The sequence below is a fragment of the Periplaneta americana genome, chromosome 10, assembly GCF_040183065.1.
Source record: "Periplaneta americana isolate PAMFEO1 chromosome 10, P.americana_PAMFEO1_priV1, whole genome shotgun sequence".
Taxonomy (NCBI): domain Eukaryota; kingdom Metazoa; phylum Arthropoda; class Insecta; order Blattodea; family Blattidae; genus Periplaneta; species Periplaneta americana.
Window position 1 is genome coordinate 399,594 of NC_091126.1, and position 19,413 is coordinate 419,006.

The 19,413-nt window shown below is 36.6% G+C and overlaps 1 protein-coding gene across 8 annotated transcripts in view; it reads left to right on the forward strand.

Annotated features, from left to right (window-relative positions):
- The window catches only part of LOC138707363 (ATP-dependent helicase brm-like), a 233,327-nt gene that overhangs the window by 28,478 nt on the left and 185,436 nt on the right, over window positions 1-19,413 (forward strand). For all 8 annotated transcript variants that reach the window (XR_011334196.1, XM_069836654.1, XM_069836649.1 and 5 more), the window contains 2 exons: window positions 3,367-3,562; window positions 13,803-14,103. Coding sequence is in view for 7 of the 8 variants with exons in the window: in XM_069836654.1 (XP_069692755.1) it covers window positions 3,367-3,562; window positions 13,803-14,103 (497 nt within the window). In the remaining variant the exon portion in view is untranslated. The remainder of the gene's footprint in view (window positions 1-3,366; window positions 3,563-13,802; window positions 14,104-19,413) is intronic.

Genomic DNA, 19,413 nt, shown 5'->3' on the forward strand with positions numbered 1-19,413 from the left:
CTGTTCATGTATATTTCTAGGAATTCTTCATGCAAGAATTTCCAAGTTTTCGAGATGGGATATCAGCAAAAACAAACGCATGACATAATCTTAAAAGAATTCAGTTTAATTAAATGGAAATGAAGTTGATGTTCCTTTCTCTTCGTCCAGTTGGTAAATTTTAAGGTGGTTTTCGTGCGCTTTAGAGTGGCAATGCTGTTGTATGAACCATCTCTGAACACAGTGATTTTTAGAGTACATTGCATTTGCTTGTTTTCCCATCACTAGAAAAATACTGTCTTATCAGACTCTTGTAAAAGTGATTGTAACTTACGGGTTTCTTTAATTTCGGCATATTTATTAATTTTTTATTAACAATATTCTGCTGTAGGTACAACATACCTAAATCATCTACTGTACATATGTATTCACTATGTCATAGGAAGAGTAATGAGGGGTTAATGTCTAAAAAGTCCGCAGTCTAATTAAATTAATAATTCCATAAACATCTTTACATTCCAGGAGTTTATCCTCAGATACTACAGTGTATGTGTGTGTGCATGTGCGCATCTCAACATGTGATGTTAGTATGAACAGTTTAAGGAACATTGTAGCTTGATGTGTCTCCAGAAATCCCCTCCCCCTGTTCCTACTCGGTCGCATCTGTATGTTACATAATCGTTTCTAAATACTTCTGAGTCTGTTACTTCACTGGAAAGCCATGATTCCATTCCTATTATGACGTCAGGATTATGTGAATCTACTAGGTTCCAAAATTCAACTGATTTATTATAAATAGTTCTACAATTGACCTGCAGGACAATGCACTTACCATAACATGACATAATATTGCTGATCCCTGTTGTTTCCGCTGTGGCCGCCGCTACTGCCTCTGTCTCTCCCGTTGCTGCTGTCATCGCTGCTTCCTCTGCCATTGTAATGGTACATATCATTTGCTGCTGTCATTCCCGGTCGTTGCTCCTCTGCATTGATGCCGCCCTCGAGAACAGCGCTCCTAGTTCCTTTGCTCCTCTTCGATTTAGATGGACTCCGTCACGTCCCAGGTCCCTGTCACCGATCCACGAATTTGGGTCCACGAATGTTGCTCCCATTCTATCTGCCATCCAGTCGAATGCCTCATTGATTCGCCCAATCCGAGTCCAGTGAAAATCTCTTTGCCGCATTATCCCGCTGATAATTATCTTTGCCTGAGGGTACAGCTCCTTCGTCCTTACTGCCAAGTCGTACATATCTCCCATAACATACTCAAATCGTCTCCTCAGGTCATTGGTCTCCACATGTAATATTATTGTTTTTTGTTCCTTTTCTCCTGTTGCTCCAATTTGTGTCTCATTCTTTGACTCGTATCTCCAGGTAGCACAGCACTTCGAGGTCCTTATTTTCTTGTCCCACATGTCGCACAAAGGAATCTCCTATCACTAATATCTGCTTCTCCTCGCTCACCTCCCATGTTGTTCCTCGCTTATTCGCCTGTTCTCTGCTTCCATCTCTCTCAGCCTTTCTTCCATCTGCTGCAGCTTCCCTTTCAGTTCTGCCACCTCTTTCTTCAGCGATTCAATTTCTGTATCCATGGTCACAACTATGTCCCTCATACATTCTTTACACCTCTAATATGCAGTTCTCCTCAATATGCTGGTCCCTCTTTGAGTTTTTGGCAGCTGAAATGACGTCGAACATGTGCTGCACAGAAGACCAGTTTTCAAATTGTTCCTGCGTACTCCGCACTTCACAGGTTCCACAGGTCCTGGGTTCAGTTCCACTCCTCCAATCACCAACAGCATGGCTAGTATCAGGATCACAAAACTGCTTAGTGTTGGTTCTGCACTCCCCTGGCCCGAAGCTGCCGGGATCCACTTCACCATCCGCTCTGCCCAGGTACCGATCCTCGCCTGGTACACTACTAGTTCACATCCCATTCTACCTGCTCTCTAAGACAACCTGTTCTCGACGACTACCTGCTCTTGACTGTAGGAGAAACATGCTAAATTATTGTATTTTAGGTTAACTGTAGTGTTACTTTTTCGATCTGTTCAATGTAGTTTTAGTAGAATACAATAATTCCCATGGAATGACTCGAAAATTTAAATGTAATGTTGTCTTCAAACTTTGCCTGTTATTAACAACTCTAGATTTATAACATACTTTAAGAACTTTGATCTACTATGCATGTACACATTTTGACATGGAAAATAGTCACTTTCCTGTAGCGTGAATTTGTCTGTCGTTTGGATTAAGGGTATATGTACGTGAACCACCACAAATATCAGAAAATGCAGGCTCTAAATTTCTAAGACTTTTTAAGGAAATGAACTCACAATTGGATAAAAATTACAATGTACTGCAACAAGACTTATTAGAACTTAAATATCTGATAAAAGTGTAAAAAAAAAAAAAAAAAAAAAAGGTTGCTAATAATATTTTTCAAACCAGTTTTATCAGAGTATGAAAAAAAAAAAAAAAACAAAAACAAAAAGTCCGTAGTTACATCATTTGGTAACCGTAACATTGTTTGGCCTCTCTGACATCTTTAATATTTTTCCTGCATATAATAAACACGTATTTTTGAAAAGTAGACTACTCTCAGACATGTAGAGTTGTTTATTTTAGTACAATGAATTTTTTATTTGTCCTATACAAAATATATTAAAATTTACATAATATTTTGTCACCTAATTTTTATATTTTCAAAGAAATGGGCATTATTGTAGTCTGCCTTTTGCATAAATGCATGTTAAATCAGTGTACAAGATTTCAGAATTCTATCTCTAATGTTGTGGAGTTATGAAACAATATGTGTGAAAATTTTGAAATTTTGGAAAATTTAATTTAAAGTAAAAAGTGAATTCTAAAAAATATTATTTATAAAATTTTTATACTTTTATCAGATATTGAAGTTTTAATAAGTCTTGCTGAGGCACCTTGTAATTTTTGTCCAATTGTGAGTTCATTTCCTTATAAAATTTTAGAAATTTAGAGCCTGCATTTTCTGATAATATTTGTGGTCGCTCACGTACATATACCCTTAATGTGAGATTCACATTGGGAAATATTAAGCATCAAGGTCCAAGGATGAAATAAAGTTGTAACAGCGACATATGTGTATGTTACAAAACAACATATTCCCCATGAAGTCTTCATGGCTTAACAATAGAGCTCTTTCTTCTTGTTACAAAGATTGGCTTTGAATCTCTGTATGTAAAACATGTGTGTAAACACAGCTCACACTATAGTTTCCGAGCTATTCCGAAGTGGGACTTAGTTTCCTCGTCAAAAGGTGTACATCTTCATTACTAATTGTGATCTTCCATTTTTGACTTATTAGGAACCTGCATGTGAAGGTTCAATACATGTTCGGTTTATTTTCAGGGATCAGGAAGCTTCGTTGATGGACCACAAAAGCTTATTTTTAGTTCAAGTCAACTGCAGCAGTTGCGGGTACAAATTATGGCATACAGACTATTAGCTCGCAATCAACCACTTACAAGTCAGCTAGCTTTAGCCGTGCAAGGAAAGCGGATAGAGTCGGCCACACATCAGAGAGTACCACAGCAAACAGATGCATGTATGTCTACACACAAATCGAGAAGGAGGTTGGATATGGGAAGTGTAAAATTTGATGAGCATATTCTAGCATCCTGGGTTACATGTGCAGTATCTGTTAAGCTTGGTGTCCATTCGCGAGTTGAGGTGAAGGAATATCTCGCAAGTGGAATTTCAACCTGCGAACTTTGTGTTAAAGCAGAGATTGACGTAGAGAGTTTTTTCTACTAAAGGTGGGTACTTGACTGTTGGTCATTATCCATGTGAAGTCAAATTTACTGGCAGAGTTGTTGCTCAGAGTGCACCATTGAAAGCTGTCCACACTACATTTGCGTAGAGATGAGGTGATGATGGAAATTTGTTCGGATGCCACAGGAGAACCAGTGCTCCTGGAGAAAACCCCTGGTGTGCCCAACACAAGTCATAAATCAGGGGTATGCCAGAGATCGAATCTGGGCGTGGTGCTCTTGCCACTGAATCACTGTGGCAAGCTCAACAAGCAGTTGGCACAGTAGAGTTAAGAGTTCTCTCATGTGTTAACATGAAGTGAAGGGTTTGTAACAAAGCAACTTATCTGTTGCTATGAATACAAATCACAGCGAATATAGAACAGCGCAGTCTTTCAGTTGCAGTACACAAGGAGTGCACCAAAAGCTTTATAATTTGAGGAATCAAGTAGGTACTTTTTAACTCTAATGATAGACTTTATATTCATTTTACTTGTTTATTAACAATCCAGTGATGTATTGTATATTTTCTTAATTGTATTCATTAAAATATTCCAGGTTTTACAAGAGAGGAAGGAAATGAAAAATATAGAAAAGTGGAGCAGGAACTGGTGACATTTTCAAGAGTAACTTGAAGTTTTTTTCATCACTTCAATTCATTGTTTCTACTTTGACTGTCATGCCTTCACAATCAAACTTGGTGAGTCATAATTAGGGCTCGGATTTTTATACATGGGTGAAGCAATATTTTGCATCAATATCGCCATTAGTACGATACTGAATGTCTTTTAATAGTTGACAAACTGTGATCCTGAGTTGGTGGGTGCTTGGATGATGGCAAAAAATTGGACGGACATCAACGTCATGTGGAATAAAAATTGTTGAGGGTCACAGCTACATGCCTTCTGATAGAATTTTGGTCGCAAGGAGAAAAATTCGAAAAGTTAGAAAAGATGAAAGATCCAGAAATATATTATGATATTTACAAAAAGAAGGTGACACTGTAAAGATTGTGGGTAAAGACTGGCAAAGCTAAGTTAGGCCTGTGTTTTATTTTTTTTTTTTTATTTTTTTTATTGGGTTATTTTACGATGCTGTATCAACATCTAGGTTATTTAGCGTCTGAATGATATGAAGGTGATAATGCCGGTGAAATGAGTCCGGGGTCCAACACCGAAAGTTACCCAACATTTGCTCGTATTGGGTTGAGGGAAAACCCCAGAAAAAAACCTCAACCAGATAACTTGCCCTGACTGGGATTCGAACCCGGGCCACCTGGTTTCGCGGCCAGACACGCTGACCGTTACTCCACAGGTGTGGACTAGGCCTATGTTGCAAGAAGGCAATGAAACAGAAATTTCCTTTCAGATTAAGAGATCAAAGAGTTGTAATTTATTTCAAGAATTCTTACACATTGGGTGCCAGAGATACATACACTTCTGGTGAGTTATGTATTGTTTTTACAAAGAAAAAGGCATTTTCAACAATATTTCAGTGGTTTCCTTAAAGAATTATATTCGTGTGGTAGTCGAGAAGACAAGTAGTTCTATGAAAATGCGTTGGAATGTATTGAAGGTGATAACAATAATGTGTTTGTTCACTGTGGTGAGAAAGAACCATTGTTTTGAACTGTAAATTAAATTACATGATAAAGTAAAGATTATTTTCTAGGAAATAACAAAAGTTATTTTGTGTTTGTAAGATTACTTACTTATAAAAAGCTTTTAGAGAATACGGAGGTTTATTGCCGCCCTCACATAAACCCGCCATCTGTCCCTATCCCGAGCAAGATTAATCCAGTCCCTACCATCATATCACACCTCCCTCAAATCCACTTTAATATTATCCTCCCATCTATGTCTCGGCCTTCCCAAAGATCTTTTTCCTTCCGGCCTCCCAACTAACACTCTACATGCATTTCTGGATTCGCCCATATGTGCTACATGCCCTGTCCATTTCAAACATCTGGTTTTAATGTTTGTAATATTAGTCTGCTTTAATATTTTACAGTCATATTGAAATATTACAAAACTTAAGATGTAAGTAGTGATCAGCTACATTTTCATTTCACATGTTTTTTTGCTTAATATGGCAGTATATTGCTTTCTTCTATTAAACTATTTAACATTTCTATGTATGTGCGTCTAATGTTCATGTATAAAAAGAAAAATGTACCTCTTATTTTTTTCTTTTATATTGTCTATAGTGTTTATTTTCTGAAGTCTCAGAAGTCTTGACTTAGAACCATTCGAAAAATAATAAGTTCAAGAAATCTGTATAACAAGAAGAGTAAGTAACTCTAAATATTTAAGAGAAGTGTCAGAATGAATTAAATAAAATATACAAGCACTAGGACTGTCAAATTTGTTTGATCTGTTTTGTCATCATTTGCAAAACTTGTCAGTTTGACTTAGGCCAGTTTGGAATCCACCACTTCAATTATGTTATTATAATGAATATGATTCAAAGTCAGTTAAAGGCAATTAGAAAAATACAGGCCTACATTTAAAAATAATAGTATCAAATAAAATATTTAAGTGCTTTCCATTGTACACTCTTCATAAAATCGTCAATTCCTCCTCCTCACAATTTCACATTCAATGTCGCCAATTGGAGTCATTAAATAATATTTAAAATAATTTCTGAGATATTGCATAGTTATGTCGAGTCCCTTGCTGTATTTTCTGAGGCATTCTCTTGATGCCAGTTACTTGGCGTGGTTGAATGAGTGCCAGTACTAGGATCTTTTGAATCGATTGAGAAACCACCAGTCTTTGATGGAAATTAGCATAATTGCCAGAACAGCATTTGTTACTCTATTAGACTGTTAAGTTATAGTAATAGGTATTCAAATAACTCGAAATCTCTTTGCCATGATACTTGATTGGCCCTGCTAAACTTGTAGTTGAATATTCTGTTCAGTTCAGGTTGATCACAGAATGGATATGGCAAAGACATATTTGGATGAATGGTTTTTGATGTTGTAATGTTTTGTTTAGGGAACTCCTCTATCAGACACAGCCATCATGAGTAAATAGTAACCTGCAATGAGCATCAGCTATGACCAATAAAACACTATGAGAGTTTTTATAATTAAAATACAAACTATTGCTATTATGTGTTCCTTGAATTACAAGAAGATTTCCATCTAGTGTTCTCTAACAGTAGAGGAATTTGCATTACTTCATGAAAAGCATCTGCATACCTCAGCCATTCTGTTGTTGAACTTGGAAACTTGTAAATGCTGTACTACCTGGGTATATGTGGTACACATATAAAACTTCTCTCTTTCCCCCCCCCCCCCCCAGCCTGAACAACTTTCCAACAGAGATGCTGTCTCAGAACCTAAAACAGCGCTAATAGATTTTGAAAATTAAGCAGAATATACAAGTGTTGAAACAAGAGACAAAAATAAAAAATAAAAGAGATTTCAGAAACCTACTCTGATGATTTGTTTAAACAAACAGTGGACATAAAAGAATATCCAGCTCTAGAGCTCAGAGGCCTAATGAGGACGAAGCAGATTGTCTTCATCAACATAAATTACACCTTCGCCTTTTGTGCAAGAAGGAAATGTGATACCAGTAATGAAGTGGCTGCAACTGAATTGTAAACATATTTCGATACATGTCAAACTTAATTTGACTAGATTTTGTGATACGTAACATGCAAGAAAAGAATATTGCTAAATAAAGAAATCATACACCTTCATATATTTCTCATGTGTAGCAACTGTTACTTTCTATTGAGCATATTGTAATGCAAAATACATACTGGAGGCTGCTGTAAGAATCGCTAAACAAGCTATAATCTACAGTCAATACTAGATCACTGGCAGTCCACCAAGTTCTACTAGTTATTGTGCTTAACTTTACATCACACATTTGTATGGATATACTGACTGTTTAATGACCTTGATCATGCATACTGTTTTAAAGATTCAATTTGCAGTTATTATTAAATATTTCAGTCTAGCAACAACCCATATTTCCTCAGCAGTTAGTTCATACTTGGCTTTTCTACCTATAGTTAAAAAACATACTAATGCGTTGCAAAATGATAAGACCAACTGATGAAAAAATCAAATCTATTTTAACTGAAATACATAAAATTATATAACCTTTATCAAATGATTAGTTACAAACAAATGCATTCCTTTCAGACACTGCTGAATATAAAAAACTGTCCTGTTCCAAAATGATAAGACCACTTGTCATTAATGTCATTAATATCCTACAATTGAACCCTTTTTCCAAACTACCTGAAACACACGATCCTTCATGGTCTCTCCAAGCTTCTGCAACACAGACAGTTGAAGATCATTCCATGCAGATATAATAGAGGTCTTTAATTTCTGTTCACTAGCATATTGCTTTGCAACCCAATAAATTGACCTGCATAAGATTCTCCATATATTCTCTAGAGTGTCATTTCATGACGCATCTTTTGTGATGAAACCAATCCCTTGTGGATCCGGCAATGTGGGTGGTTGCATTGTCCTGCTGAAATATCCAATTTCCTGCTCCATTTCTCTCAGCAACAGGTAAAAGCTGCTCTTCAAGTAGTCTCTGATAGTGTATGGCTTTCATATGACCTGCAGGGAATGCAAGATGTGCTTTCCCTCCACATCTGATTCTACCCCAGACCATCAGACTTTTCTTCTTGCTTCCTCCTTGAAAACACTTCCTAGTCTTTTCTGAGGTCATACCAGTAGTATGCCCAGCCATCAGAACCGTCCAAGTTGAATTTCTTTTCATTACTGAATATTACACTCTTCCATTGTTCCTTCCAGGTGACGTGTTCCTTAGCCCAGTCAACACATCTCTGTTTATGGTGCACCATTAGACAAGCTTGCGTCTTCTATTGTATTTCAACTTGTTTGTCTGTCTGACTAGCCTGGACAACGTCGATTTGTGAACATTGATAGTGGGATCACGAGCAAGTTGTCCCAGTGATGATCCACCAGCACTGAGCTTTCTAATCACATACCTCTTTTGTTGATGCGTAAGTTTTGAGGTCTTCCAGGCGACTTTTTTGTTCCATAATTATTTCATACCTTCAGGAAGTTATTTATCACACATGGTGACCTGCTTTTTCCCAAGACGAACATATCCTCTTTTCTAGACTTTAACCTGTTCTTGTTCGAAGCTGGACAACCCTGCCTTCTGACCCATACTACTTATTCGTGCACAACAGACACAAGGCTGCAGCAAAGCATATGAGTACGAAGGTCACAAAGTATTCATCTTGGTCTTATCATTTTGCAACAGGACTATTTTCTGTCTTCCAACTTGTGTGCAATGAATGCGTTTATTTCTAACTAGCCCTATGATACAGGCCATATTATTTGATGTACTTAAGTTGCAATATATTTTATTTCAGTTTTTCTCTTTACATGACGAAGTTAGTCAGTTGGTCTTATCATTTTGCAGTGCAACTTACAAACTAATATTAAGGTTTTCGTCTAAAAAGGCTATATATTTAAAAAAAAAGTCATTTATAATCAATTATTTAATTTCTCTCCATTCTTTCTTTTCATTTCCTAAAAATGTTGTTTACTTGAACTCCTGTTAAATAATTACATTTTTTTTAGTGTTCATAATTTTATCATTACAGTACGGTAAGTATAGTTTATGAGGGAAGAAGTGTGTTAATAAATATCAGTGTTTCAAAGAATTATATTGTAGGCTTATAAGTTTACTAAATATATTATAAAGACAGTGAGACAAAGCAAACTCGATTTGTCATACTATAAAATTAATTAAAAATCACTTTCCTGATGCTAAAGTATGTAATGTACCATTACAGGAATTGCATCTCGCATTCGTGGTCCAATTAAATTTATTAATACTGCAGTTGTTCTGCCGACATCCTGACAAAGTTTTTAAATTGTTGAGAGTTTTCTAAGCGAAATTCATTCAATAGTGTTGAACATGCTTCTGTACTCTGTCGACAATGAACCCAATTTTTTACTCAACTTTTTCTCTTCTGTGGTGGTTTTCTACATTTTAAAATGCTTTACATGACAATAATGGCAGCACATTGTTTGTGCAGTTTTCGACGTACAGTACCTCGTTTGTCAGAAGAAAGTGCAACAATTTAAAGATTAATTTGCTTAACTGTAGATTCTAGAGGACCCAGTTCTGAGATGTTGACACTAGTGGACAGATTACCTGAGATTACTCTGTCTCAACTCTCTAGTGGACACCAAGCATTAGTTGCAGTTTTTACTCAGAGAATATAATAAGGTAAGTAATGTCGCACTAATATGCACAGGATTCTAGGATTGAATTATGAGAGTTCCACTTCATTATTTCATTTAATTATTAGCGTAATGAATAATTTTACGCTACTATTATATTTCGATTATTCCATTTGTTCTTATTTGTTTAAACTTGTGATGGGCAAACTTTTCTGGGAACAAGCCAAAAGAAAGAAGAAATACACGAGGCAGGCCAAGGTAGTTTATTGAAATGCTGCAAAAATAAATTTTATAAAACTATTGCAATACCTAAGGCCTATTTGCCTATTATTAGTTATTCTATGGATATATATAGGAGTGTGTGATGAATGGTATGTGAGCTTTTCCAACTGGAAGGTGACTTTCAGAAGTGAAACTAAGTATGAAGCTGTCATTCTCTTTGTTTTCGAAGTTTCAATGTGGAATACACTTGCTCATGTATATATGAAGATGCATACTTGGTGACAACCTTCTGTGCTTGTTATATAAAATTTAGGAATCTTGATTTCGATAAGGACCTGTAGAAGTCAAGTTTTGGGATGTTAAGAAAGAACTGCTTCATTTAAGTGTTACATAATAACTCATTTCAAGCTGCACTTCACATTAAATGGAACACTGAACATATCCAATTCTTGTTCAGTGATTTCGACGTCTTGAAACCTCTGTTAAAATTCAAGAGAGTCTTCTGATGCTGGCCTCATAGTTGACAAGTTTGTCTTCCATCACTGGCACAATTGATTTTAGCCTCTGGAAGTGGAACAAATCATTCTTTACTAGCTGATTAGCAGAGTACAAGTTGCATTTTAAATCCTCTCAGGTGATCCGAGATATCATTCACAAATGTATTTCTTCCTTGTAATGTCACATTCAGTTTGTTCTTGTAGCAAAGATAGTGAAAAACGCGAATTCCGAAAGCCGTGTGAATGAGGAATACTTCTGCTCCCTTATTCGCCCTGTACTTCTGTGTAGTAGAGTACACCAGAGTGTTCACTGTGTAGTAGAATACACCGGAGTATGCAGCTTAAAGAAACTCTTAAAATTTTCTGTGAACAAGCCTTTGCAAATGAATAGTATTAACAAGCTAAACAATGACATCAAGCAAATTTACATAGAACGTCTTGATGTATTCTTAGTTAATATCCCAACAAACCCAGATTTCTTCCCTCCAGCCATTGTAATATTGCATATACTGGTAATGGTACTTTCATAGTAGAGAGGCCTTGCAGAAACTCACGAAAAAGCCTGACCCTGCTACAGTTCCTTTTAATGATCGCACTTAAGTCAGTTCCTCGGTAATAAAAATGTTTTCATCAGCACCTCTTACAAACACTAATAACTGAGCAGTATTGCTTATGTTAGTGTTTTTGTCCATAGTGATAAAACAAAATTTAATCTGTTCAGTTCTTGATTGTAGCTGTGATGTTGGGTTTTCATGCATGGCTTCGATTCTAGGAGTAATAATTGTTTATCCTGACAACTTATATTTTGTCAGGACACAACACTGAGCATGCAGCTTGCATGTATAGCTAGTGATATCAGGTTCAGTCATGGCTCATAACTGGAATTGCTGTGCTTAGTGTTGAAATGCCAGGAAATGTTAAATTCTTTGTAGACTGCCACAGTTTCATTAAGAGTAAAACAAAATACCTTATCTTTGAAAGTTTTTGGAAAGTACTTCAAAGTCCACTCATCTTTAAAAACACAGAATTCTGAATTAATTTTTCGTTTTTAGTTGCTGTTTTGTCACTTATCACTGAAGTTGGGTGCAGTTTTCAGTTTTATAGCATATTATTTTTCAGGCAAATGTCTGCAGGTTAATGTACTATCAAGTGGTTACTTTCAATTAAATGTTAATGCACATTTTGTAGATAGTTTATGTATTAATCTCTGGCTATGAAATAGAAAAACAGTGTATAAAACACATTTTTTTCTTCTTTTCCTCTTAAAAAAAAAAAAAAATTTGGATTTTGAATCCTGTCACAGGCCACATTGAACCTGTCAGAAGACCACATCTGGCCTGTGGGCCGTACTTTGCCCAATCACTGGTTTAAACCCATTTGTAATAATAGTGTACATGTGAAGTATGTTAAACATGGCTGAATGAATAAAAGAGTATAAAAATATATAATTATGTAAAATTTTAGGAGAATGAGAAAGAAATATTACTAGAAAACATTAAATTTGTGTATGAAACAATCACAATTTTAGCCATAATTTCATTTTTATTATTGGTTTAGCTTATATTTTTCACCTGTATGCATATAGTGGTAGATTTTAGGTAAGTAGTGTGGAGATGTGTGCTGGTATATGTTAATTTTCATAAAATTATTTCCTTTGGAACATGGGCTGCATGAACTTAATAATAATAATAATAATAATAATAATAATAATAATAATAATAATAATAATAATAATAATATGGGTTTGGCACATCACGACTATACAGTTCTGCAAGAACAATGATCCATGTGCATATTAAACCACAATTATATCTCTATGCAAAAGTTTTGGGACCAAAGATTGAAGATGATTGAATTTTCACTTTATCAGATTTCCATCCTCCTACCAAGTTTATTGCATTTGTAGCAGAAGTAGGGTGACCAGACATCCGGATTTTGCTGGATATGTCCTGCTTTTTTAGTATTTTGTGAACGTCCGGCTGGCTTTTTACGATAAAGCCAAAAGTCCAGCTTTCTCCCTTTCAGCAACATAATGTACCAAATGTTGAAATACAGTAGAGTCTATATAAGATAAAATCTGAGGTCAAAAGTATGTGTTTCTGTCGTTATATTAAAAATATGCATTTTATGAATTCTGTGCTTAAAAAGAATTTGTTTTGAAGCACTTTAATTGGAAACAACAGATTTTCACTGGAGTACATTTTCTGAGCAGGTTGTGAATGTTGTTTCCAAACTTTGTTGTGTATATTCTTTTTTTCAATAATTGCACATAATGCCAATGTTTAAAGGGTATTTTCACTAATCAATACCCAATGATCAGATGAAAGGAACAGACTATCAGTAGAAGCAGTAAAGAGTATCGTAATAGTACAATATAATTTGAAGCATTTTACATGTAAAGAATTTCACACCTATTTATTGAATTCCCCAAAGCTACTAAAGGACATTTCTTTTCACAGAAGTATGAACAATGAAATTGTAAGATTAGGTTAGGTAACAGTGAATAGCTTTGGTACTGTGTTTGCATGTTGTTTTTATTGTTCTCAGTGGATGAAAAGGAATTAAATGTGTTGTCATGCTTTTTTTTTTTCAAAATGTCCTGCTTTTTTCCTTCAAATGTCCTGCTTTTGAACATTTTGATCTGGTCACCCTAAGCAGAAGCATTCTCTTTGGAGTATATAGCCCACTGATGCCTGATATTACCTTAAACATACTCTCATTTGGACAGTAACTTGATAAAACTTCATTTAAAACAATAAAAATTACAGTTATAAATGTTGATGAAATTAACTGCAATGCCAGAACAAAAGTATGTGCTAGTACACACCACATCACAAGTTACTCGTCTGTTCATCTTTTGCAGCAGTATGCTGTTTGTATGATAAGCAGTGACTTCTAATGGTGCAAATGTTTACCATGGAGATTGCATGAATCTTTTAACTCTCAATTTCTTTCTAATTATGAGCAAAGTATATTTATATGAAATACTATTTGCAATTTACAATTTTGTTTTCAGACTTCCTTTCAATGTTATAAATTTGTAACATTTTTGTGACGAGTTATAGTGCTCTCTGCCATACTTTATTAAAAAGGTAATGAAGTGTGTGTGAACAGGTGTCATGAGTGGAGGAATGCAGCAGCCAATGAGGACCCCTGGGCCAGTAGGGGGTCAGCCACCAAGTCAGTCTCCATTGCCAGGTCAACCAGCACCATCATCAGGTCAACCAACAGTGGGCTCTGCTCCAGCCACAAGCTCTTCTCCAGGCACTCCTCCAGTTGTTCCAACACAAGCTTCACGTCCAGGTGTAACACAGCCGCCTCAGCCCCCACCACAGCAGAAGCAGAATCGAGTAACTCCTATAGCTAAACCTGCTGGACTTGATCCACTCATCATACTTCAAGAAAGAGAGAACAGGTAAGCATATTTTAATCAATAGGTATTATATAGTAAAACCTACTGGACTTGATCCACTCATCATACTTCAAGAAAGAGAGAACAGGTTAGCGTATTTTAATCAGTAGATATTATATAGATATATAGATATTATATAGCTGTAGGTATTATATAGCTGAACCTGCTGGACTTCATCCACTCATCATACTTCAAGAAAGAGAGAACAGGTAAGCGTATTGTGAATTTATTTCAACTCAACAATAATAATTCCTTTCTACAATTCACAATTAACGCTCTCGGCAACAATGGGATTTGCTCTCCACACAGTAACACAGTGTTCGTTAGTGCACTCCACAGACGACGACAATGACAATTCACTAGGACTATTACGAACAACAATGAACTGTTAATCTTAACTAATATTTACAAAGCACTATTTACAAATCAGAACTGTCAGTTCTCAGTTCACAGTTATTCTAGCTCAGTCACTCGAGTTCACAGTATCTCGAACCACAGACCTTCAGAGACAGTCCACTGTACTCGAACTCAGGTCCCTCCAACTGCGGTCCACTGCACTCGAACTCAGGCCTTCGGATGCTGACACAGTTGCGGACGCACACTCAAGTCGAACTCCGGTACACAAGACTGGCTGGCTTGCTCTGTTCACTGGCTTACTGACTGAACTAATCATGAATCACACACACACACTCCTTCGCGTCCGTAATTTATAACCACAGCAACGTAACCGAGAAACTTCGAATTCGCGATTTTTCCACTTCGACGGGCTTCTGGAAGAGTCGGGAAGGTCCATTCTCCCTTCACTCCGCACGCAGCAGTTGCGCGCGCACACTCCCTCGCTGCGTTGGCCCTTTCCCCTCTCTTCTCTCCGCCGCGCACCGTCCCTCAGTGCTCCGTGGAGCCCGCGCGATCTTCTCTCTTGCGGGACGCTGGTCGTGAGTTCGAATCTCACGTCGCTGTCACAGTATTTTAATCTGTAGGTATTATATAGCTGAACCTTCTGGACTTGATCCACTCATCATACTTCAAGAAAGAGAGAACAGGTAAGCGTATTTTAATCTGTAGGTATTATATAGCTGAACCTGCTGGACTTGATCCACTCATCATACTTCAAAAAGAGAGAACAGGTAAGCGTATTTTAATCTGTAGGTACTATATAGCTGAACCTGCTGGACTTGATCCACTCATCATACTTCGAGAAAGAGAGAACAGGTAAGCGTATTTTAATCTGTAGGTATTATATAGCTGAACCTGCTGGACTGGATCCACTCATCATACTTCAAGAAAGGGAGAACAGGTAAGCGTATTTTAATCTGTAGGTATTATATAGCTGAACCTGCTGGACTTGATCCACTCATCATACTTCGAGAAAGAGAGAACAGGTAAGCGTATTTTAATCTGTAGGTATTATATAGCTGAACCTGCTGGACTTGATCCACTCATCATACTTCAAGAAAGAGAGAACAGGTAAGTGTATTTTAATCTGTAGGTATTATATAGCTGAACCTGCTGGACTCGATCCACTCATCATACTTCAAGAAAGAGAGAACAGGTAAGCGTATTTTAATCTGTAGGTATTATATAGCTGAACCTGCTGGACTTGATCCACTCATCATACTTCAAAAAGAGAGAACAGGTAAACGTATTTTAATCTGTAGGCATTATATAGCTGAACCTGCTGGACTTGATCCACTCATCATACTTCAAAAAGAGAGAACAGGTAAGCGTATTTTAATCTGTAGGTACTATATAGCTGAACCTGCTGGACTTGATCCACTCATCATACTTCGAGAAAGAGAGAACAGGTAAGCGTATTTTAATCTGTAGGTATTATATAGCTGAACCTGCTGGACTGGATCCACTCATCATACTTCAAGGAAGGGAGAACAGGTAAGCGTATTTTAATCTGTAGGTATTATATAGCTGAACCTGCTGGACTTGATCCACTCATCATACTTCAAGAAAGAGAGAACAGGTAAACGTATTTTAATCTGTAGGTATTATATAGCTGAACCTGCTGGACTGGATCCACTCATCATACTTCAAGAAAGAGAGAACAGGTAAACGTATTTTAATCTGTAGGTATTATATAGCTGAACCTGCTGGACTTGATCCACTCATCATACTTCAAGAAAGAGAGAACAGGTAAGCGTATTTTAATCTGTAGGTATTATATAGCTGAACCTGCTGGACTCGATCCACTCATACTTCAAAAAGAGAGAACAGGTAAACGTATTTTAATCTGTAGGTATTATATAGCTGAACCTGCTGGACTCAATCCACTCATCATACTTCAAAAAGAGAGAACAGGTAAGCGTATTTTAATCTGTAGGTATTATATAGCTGAACCTGCTGGACTTGATCCACTCATCATACTTCAAGAAAGAGAGAACAGGTAAGCGTATTTTAATCTGTAGGTATTATATAGCTGAACCTGCTGGACTTGATCCACTCATCATACTTGTAGAAAGAGAGAACAGGTAAGCGTGTTTTAATCAATAGTTATTGTATTATATTACTAACTGTACCCGTGTGCTCCGCTGCACTTATTAGAAATAAATATAAAGTAATTACATAATTAAAATAGAACATTGGGTCCAGGGAACATTCGTGTTTGACAGAAGAATAAATCGTTTAATATGCTACTTAATTTAAATTGTATTTAAATAATTAAAATGCTATCATTTTGGTCCAGAGACCACTCATTTGGTGCAAATATAATTCTTTTAACATTTTTCTAAATTAGTCTTCAATGCATCCTTTAATAAATCACTCCAAATTAATAGAGTTGATTGTGTAAAAATGTAAGAATTCACGATCTCCTATGCACTACTGCCATAGAATGAATAAATTCCTTTTTCTTCCTACTAAAAAATTTAATATTTTGCACGTAGCAGTTACGGAACAACGACACTATAATCTGAGGCGGCGGTGGAAATGTATTGTATTGTTATTTTAAAACTCTTGTATATCCTTAAATATCAGTCCTATCAAAATTTTGCCTGGAATAAAACTTATCGGAAATCATTTTTAAAGAAACTTTTGTTATGTAACATTTTTCACAAAAATCAATAATAAGCGAGATATTTCGGTTTATTTAATTCAGGCCCCCTTATAACCCCCCCTTTAAATAAAGTATTTTGAATGCTGTATAGCCTAAAATCTAAGTTACAACGAACTTCATTTATGTTCCAATTTTCATCGAAATCCGTTCAGCCATTATCGCGTGAAAAGGTAACAAACATCCAGACAGACAGACAGACAGACAGACATACGAACAAAAATTTCAAAAAAGCGATATTCGGTTTCAGGATGATTAATTATACATGTTAACACCAATTATTTTTGGAAAAGCGAAAATTACCGAAAAAAATTCGCTTACAGATTTATTATTAGTATAGATATAGCAACTATAGGCACTGGCTGGACACTGTGTTGTCTGATATAGCTATCCTTGAATAGCTTGATAATTCTAACATCATATAGCAACTATATGCACTGGCTGGACACTGTGTTGTCTAATATAGCTATCCTTGAATAGCTTGATAATTCTAACATCATATAGCAACTATATGCACTGGCTGGACACTGTGTTGTCTGATATAGCTATCCTTGAATAGCTTGATAATTCTAACATCACATATTCATTTGTATGAGGTCTCGCCCACCCCATTGAATATTACATGGCTACTCTGAAGTAGCCAATATGTATTATTACTATTTAATACGAGAAAAATTCGTACCGGCACCGGGAATCGAACCCAGGACCACTCAGCTCTGCGCTCTGAGCGCCCTTTCCAGCTGAGCTATGCCGGGACACGATCCACTGCGCCGGCCGGTACGAATTTTTCTCGTATTAAATAGTAATAATACATATTGGCTACTTCAGAGTAGCCGTGTAATATTCAATGAGGTGGGCGAGACATACAAATGAATATGTGATGTATTAACTGTTAGCAGTTGTCACAAACTGATGTTGAATACAGCCACAAAGTCATTTAAATAATGTGCTCCTGCATATATGACTTGTATTGTCTCAAATGCAGGTAGTCACGCCGTAAAAAGCATTATGAGAGGGGTTCGGCCGGCGCCGTGGATCGTGTCCCGGCATAGCTCAGTTGGAAAGAGCGCTCAGCGCGCAGAGCTGAGAGTTCCTGGGTTCGATTCCTGGTGCGGTACGAATTTTTCTCGTATATTAAATAGTAATGATAATTCTAACTTGATTATGTTATAAATCAATGTTTGGGAATGACTTGATACCGTTTCCTTAATTTAATTTTTCAGGCTTTACTAATTTATATATCTTGGTGAGTTACATGTAGGGATCCCAATTTATGAAATAAAAAGTCAAGACACCTTTTCGAGTTATATCTATTGGGATAGGTAATTTTGTACAGAAGCTTGAAATTTAGAAGTCAGGTGAAATGTGAACATAATACAATTACATAGAAGTGTTTTTTTTTTGTCAAATTTGAGTAATTACATGAACTTCAGACATATTTTTCCTGATGAATGAATCTTTAGAAAGACATACTGTACATTGAAAAAATCAGAACATATATTTTAAAATGAGTATTACTAATGGTTTCCAGTTTTAACTTATTCCTAACATCACTCCGCACACAAGATGTTAAGAAAATCCTTTTCACTGAAACATTTTGGTTTGGTACGAGGTGTGTTCTTAAAGTAAATTACAAAAGGGTGTAGTATGTAAACGGGAAGATATTTACAAACCATTTTTGTTGCATTGTATTCCCCACACTTCAATTACTTCTCAACATAATCTCCACCATTATTGAGGCATTTATCGAGTCGTGGCACAAATCTTTCTATCCCCCATTGTAGAATTTGCCCGCTTGCGATGCAAACCACTCCTGCACTGCTGTTTTCACTTCATCGTCGCCATCAAAATGTTGACCACCGAGAAACTTCTTGAGGTTCAGGAAGAGATGAAAGTCACTCGGAGCCAAATCCGGGCTGTAGGGGGCATGGTCAGTTTGTTCCCAGCCAAATTTCGAGATGAGATTTTGGGTGTCACGAGCTGTGTGTGGCCGAGCATTGTCATGAAGCAACACAACTCCGTTTCTCTTGTTCTGAATTGCGTGATGGAGCTTCTTCAAGGTCTGACAATAGGTTTCTCTATTATGGTTTCACCCCGAGGCAAGACTTCGATGAGTAGGATTCCTTTTCTGTCCCAAAAAACAGTGCACATGATCTTGCATGTTGACATGATTGTTTGAATTTCTTTTTCCTTGGCGATGCAGTGTGCCTCCATTCCATGGACTGCTGCTTCGATTCAGTTGTCATGTGAGA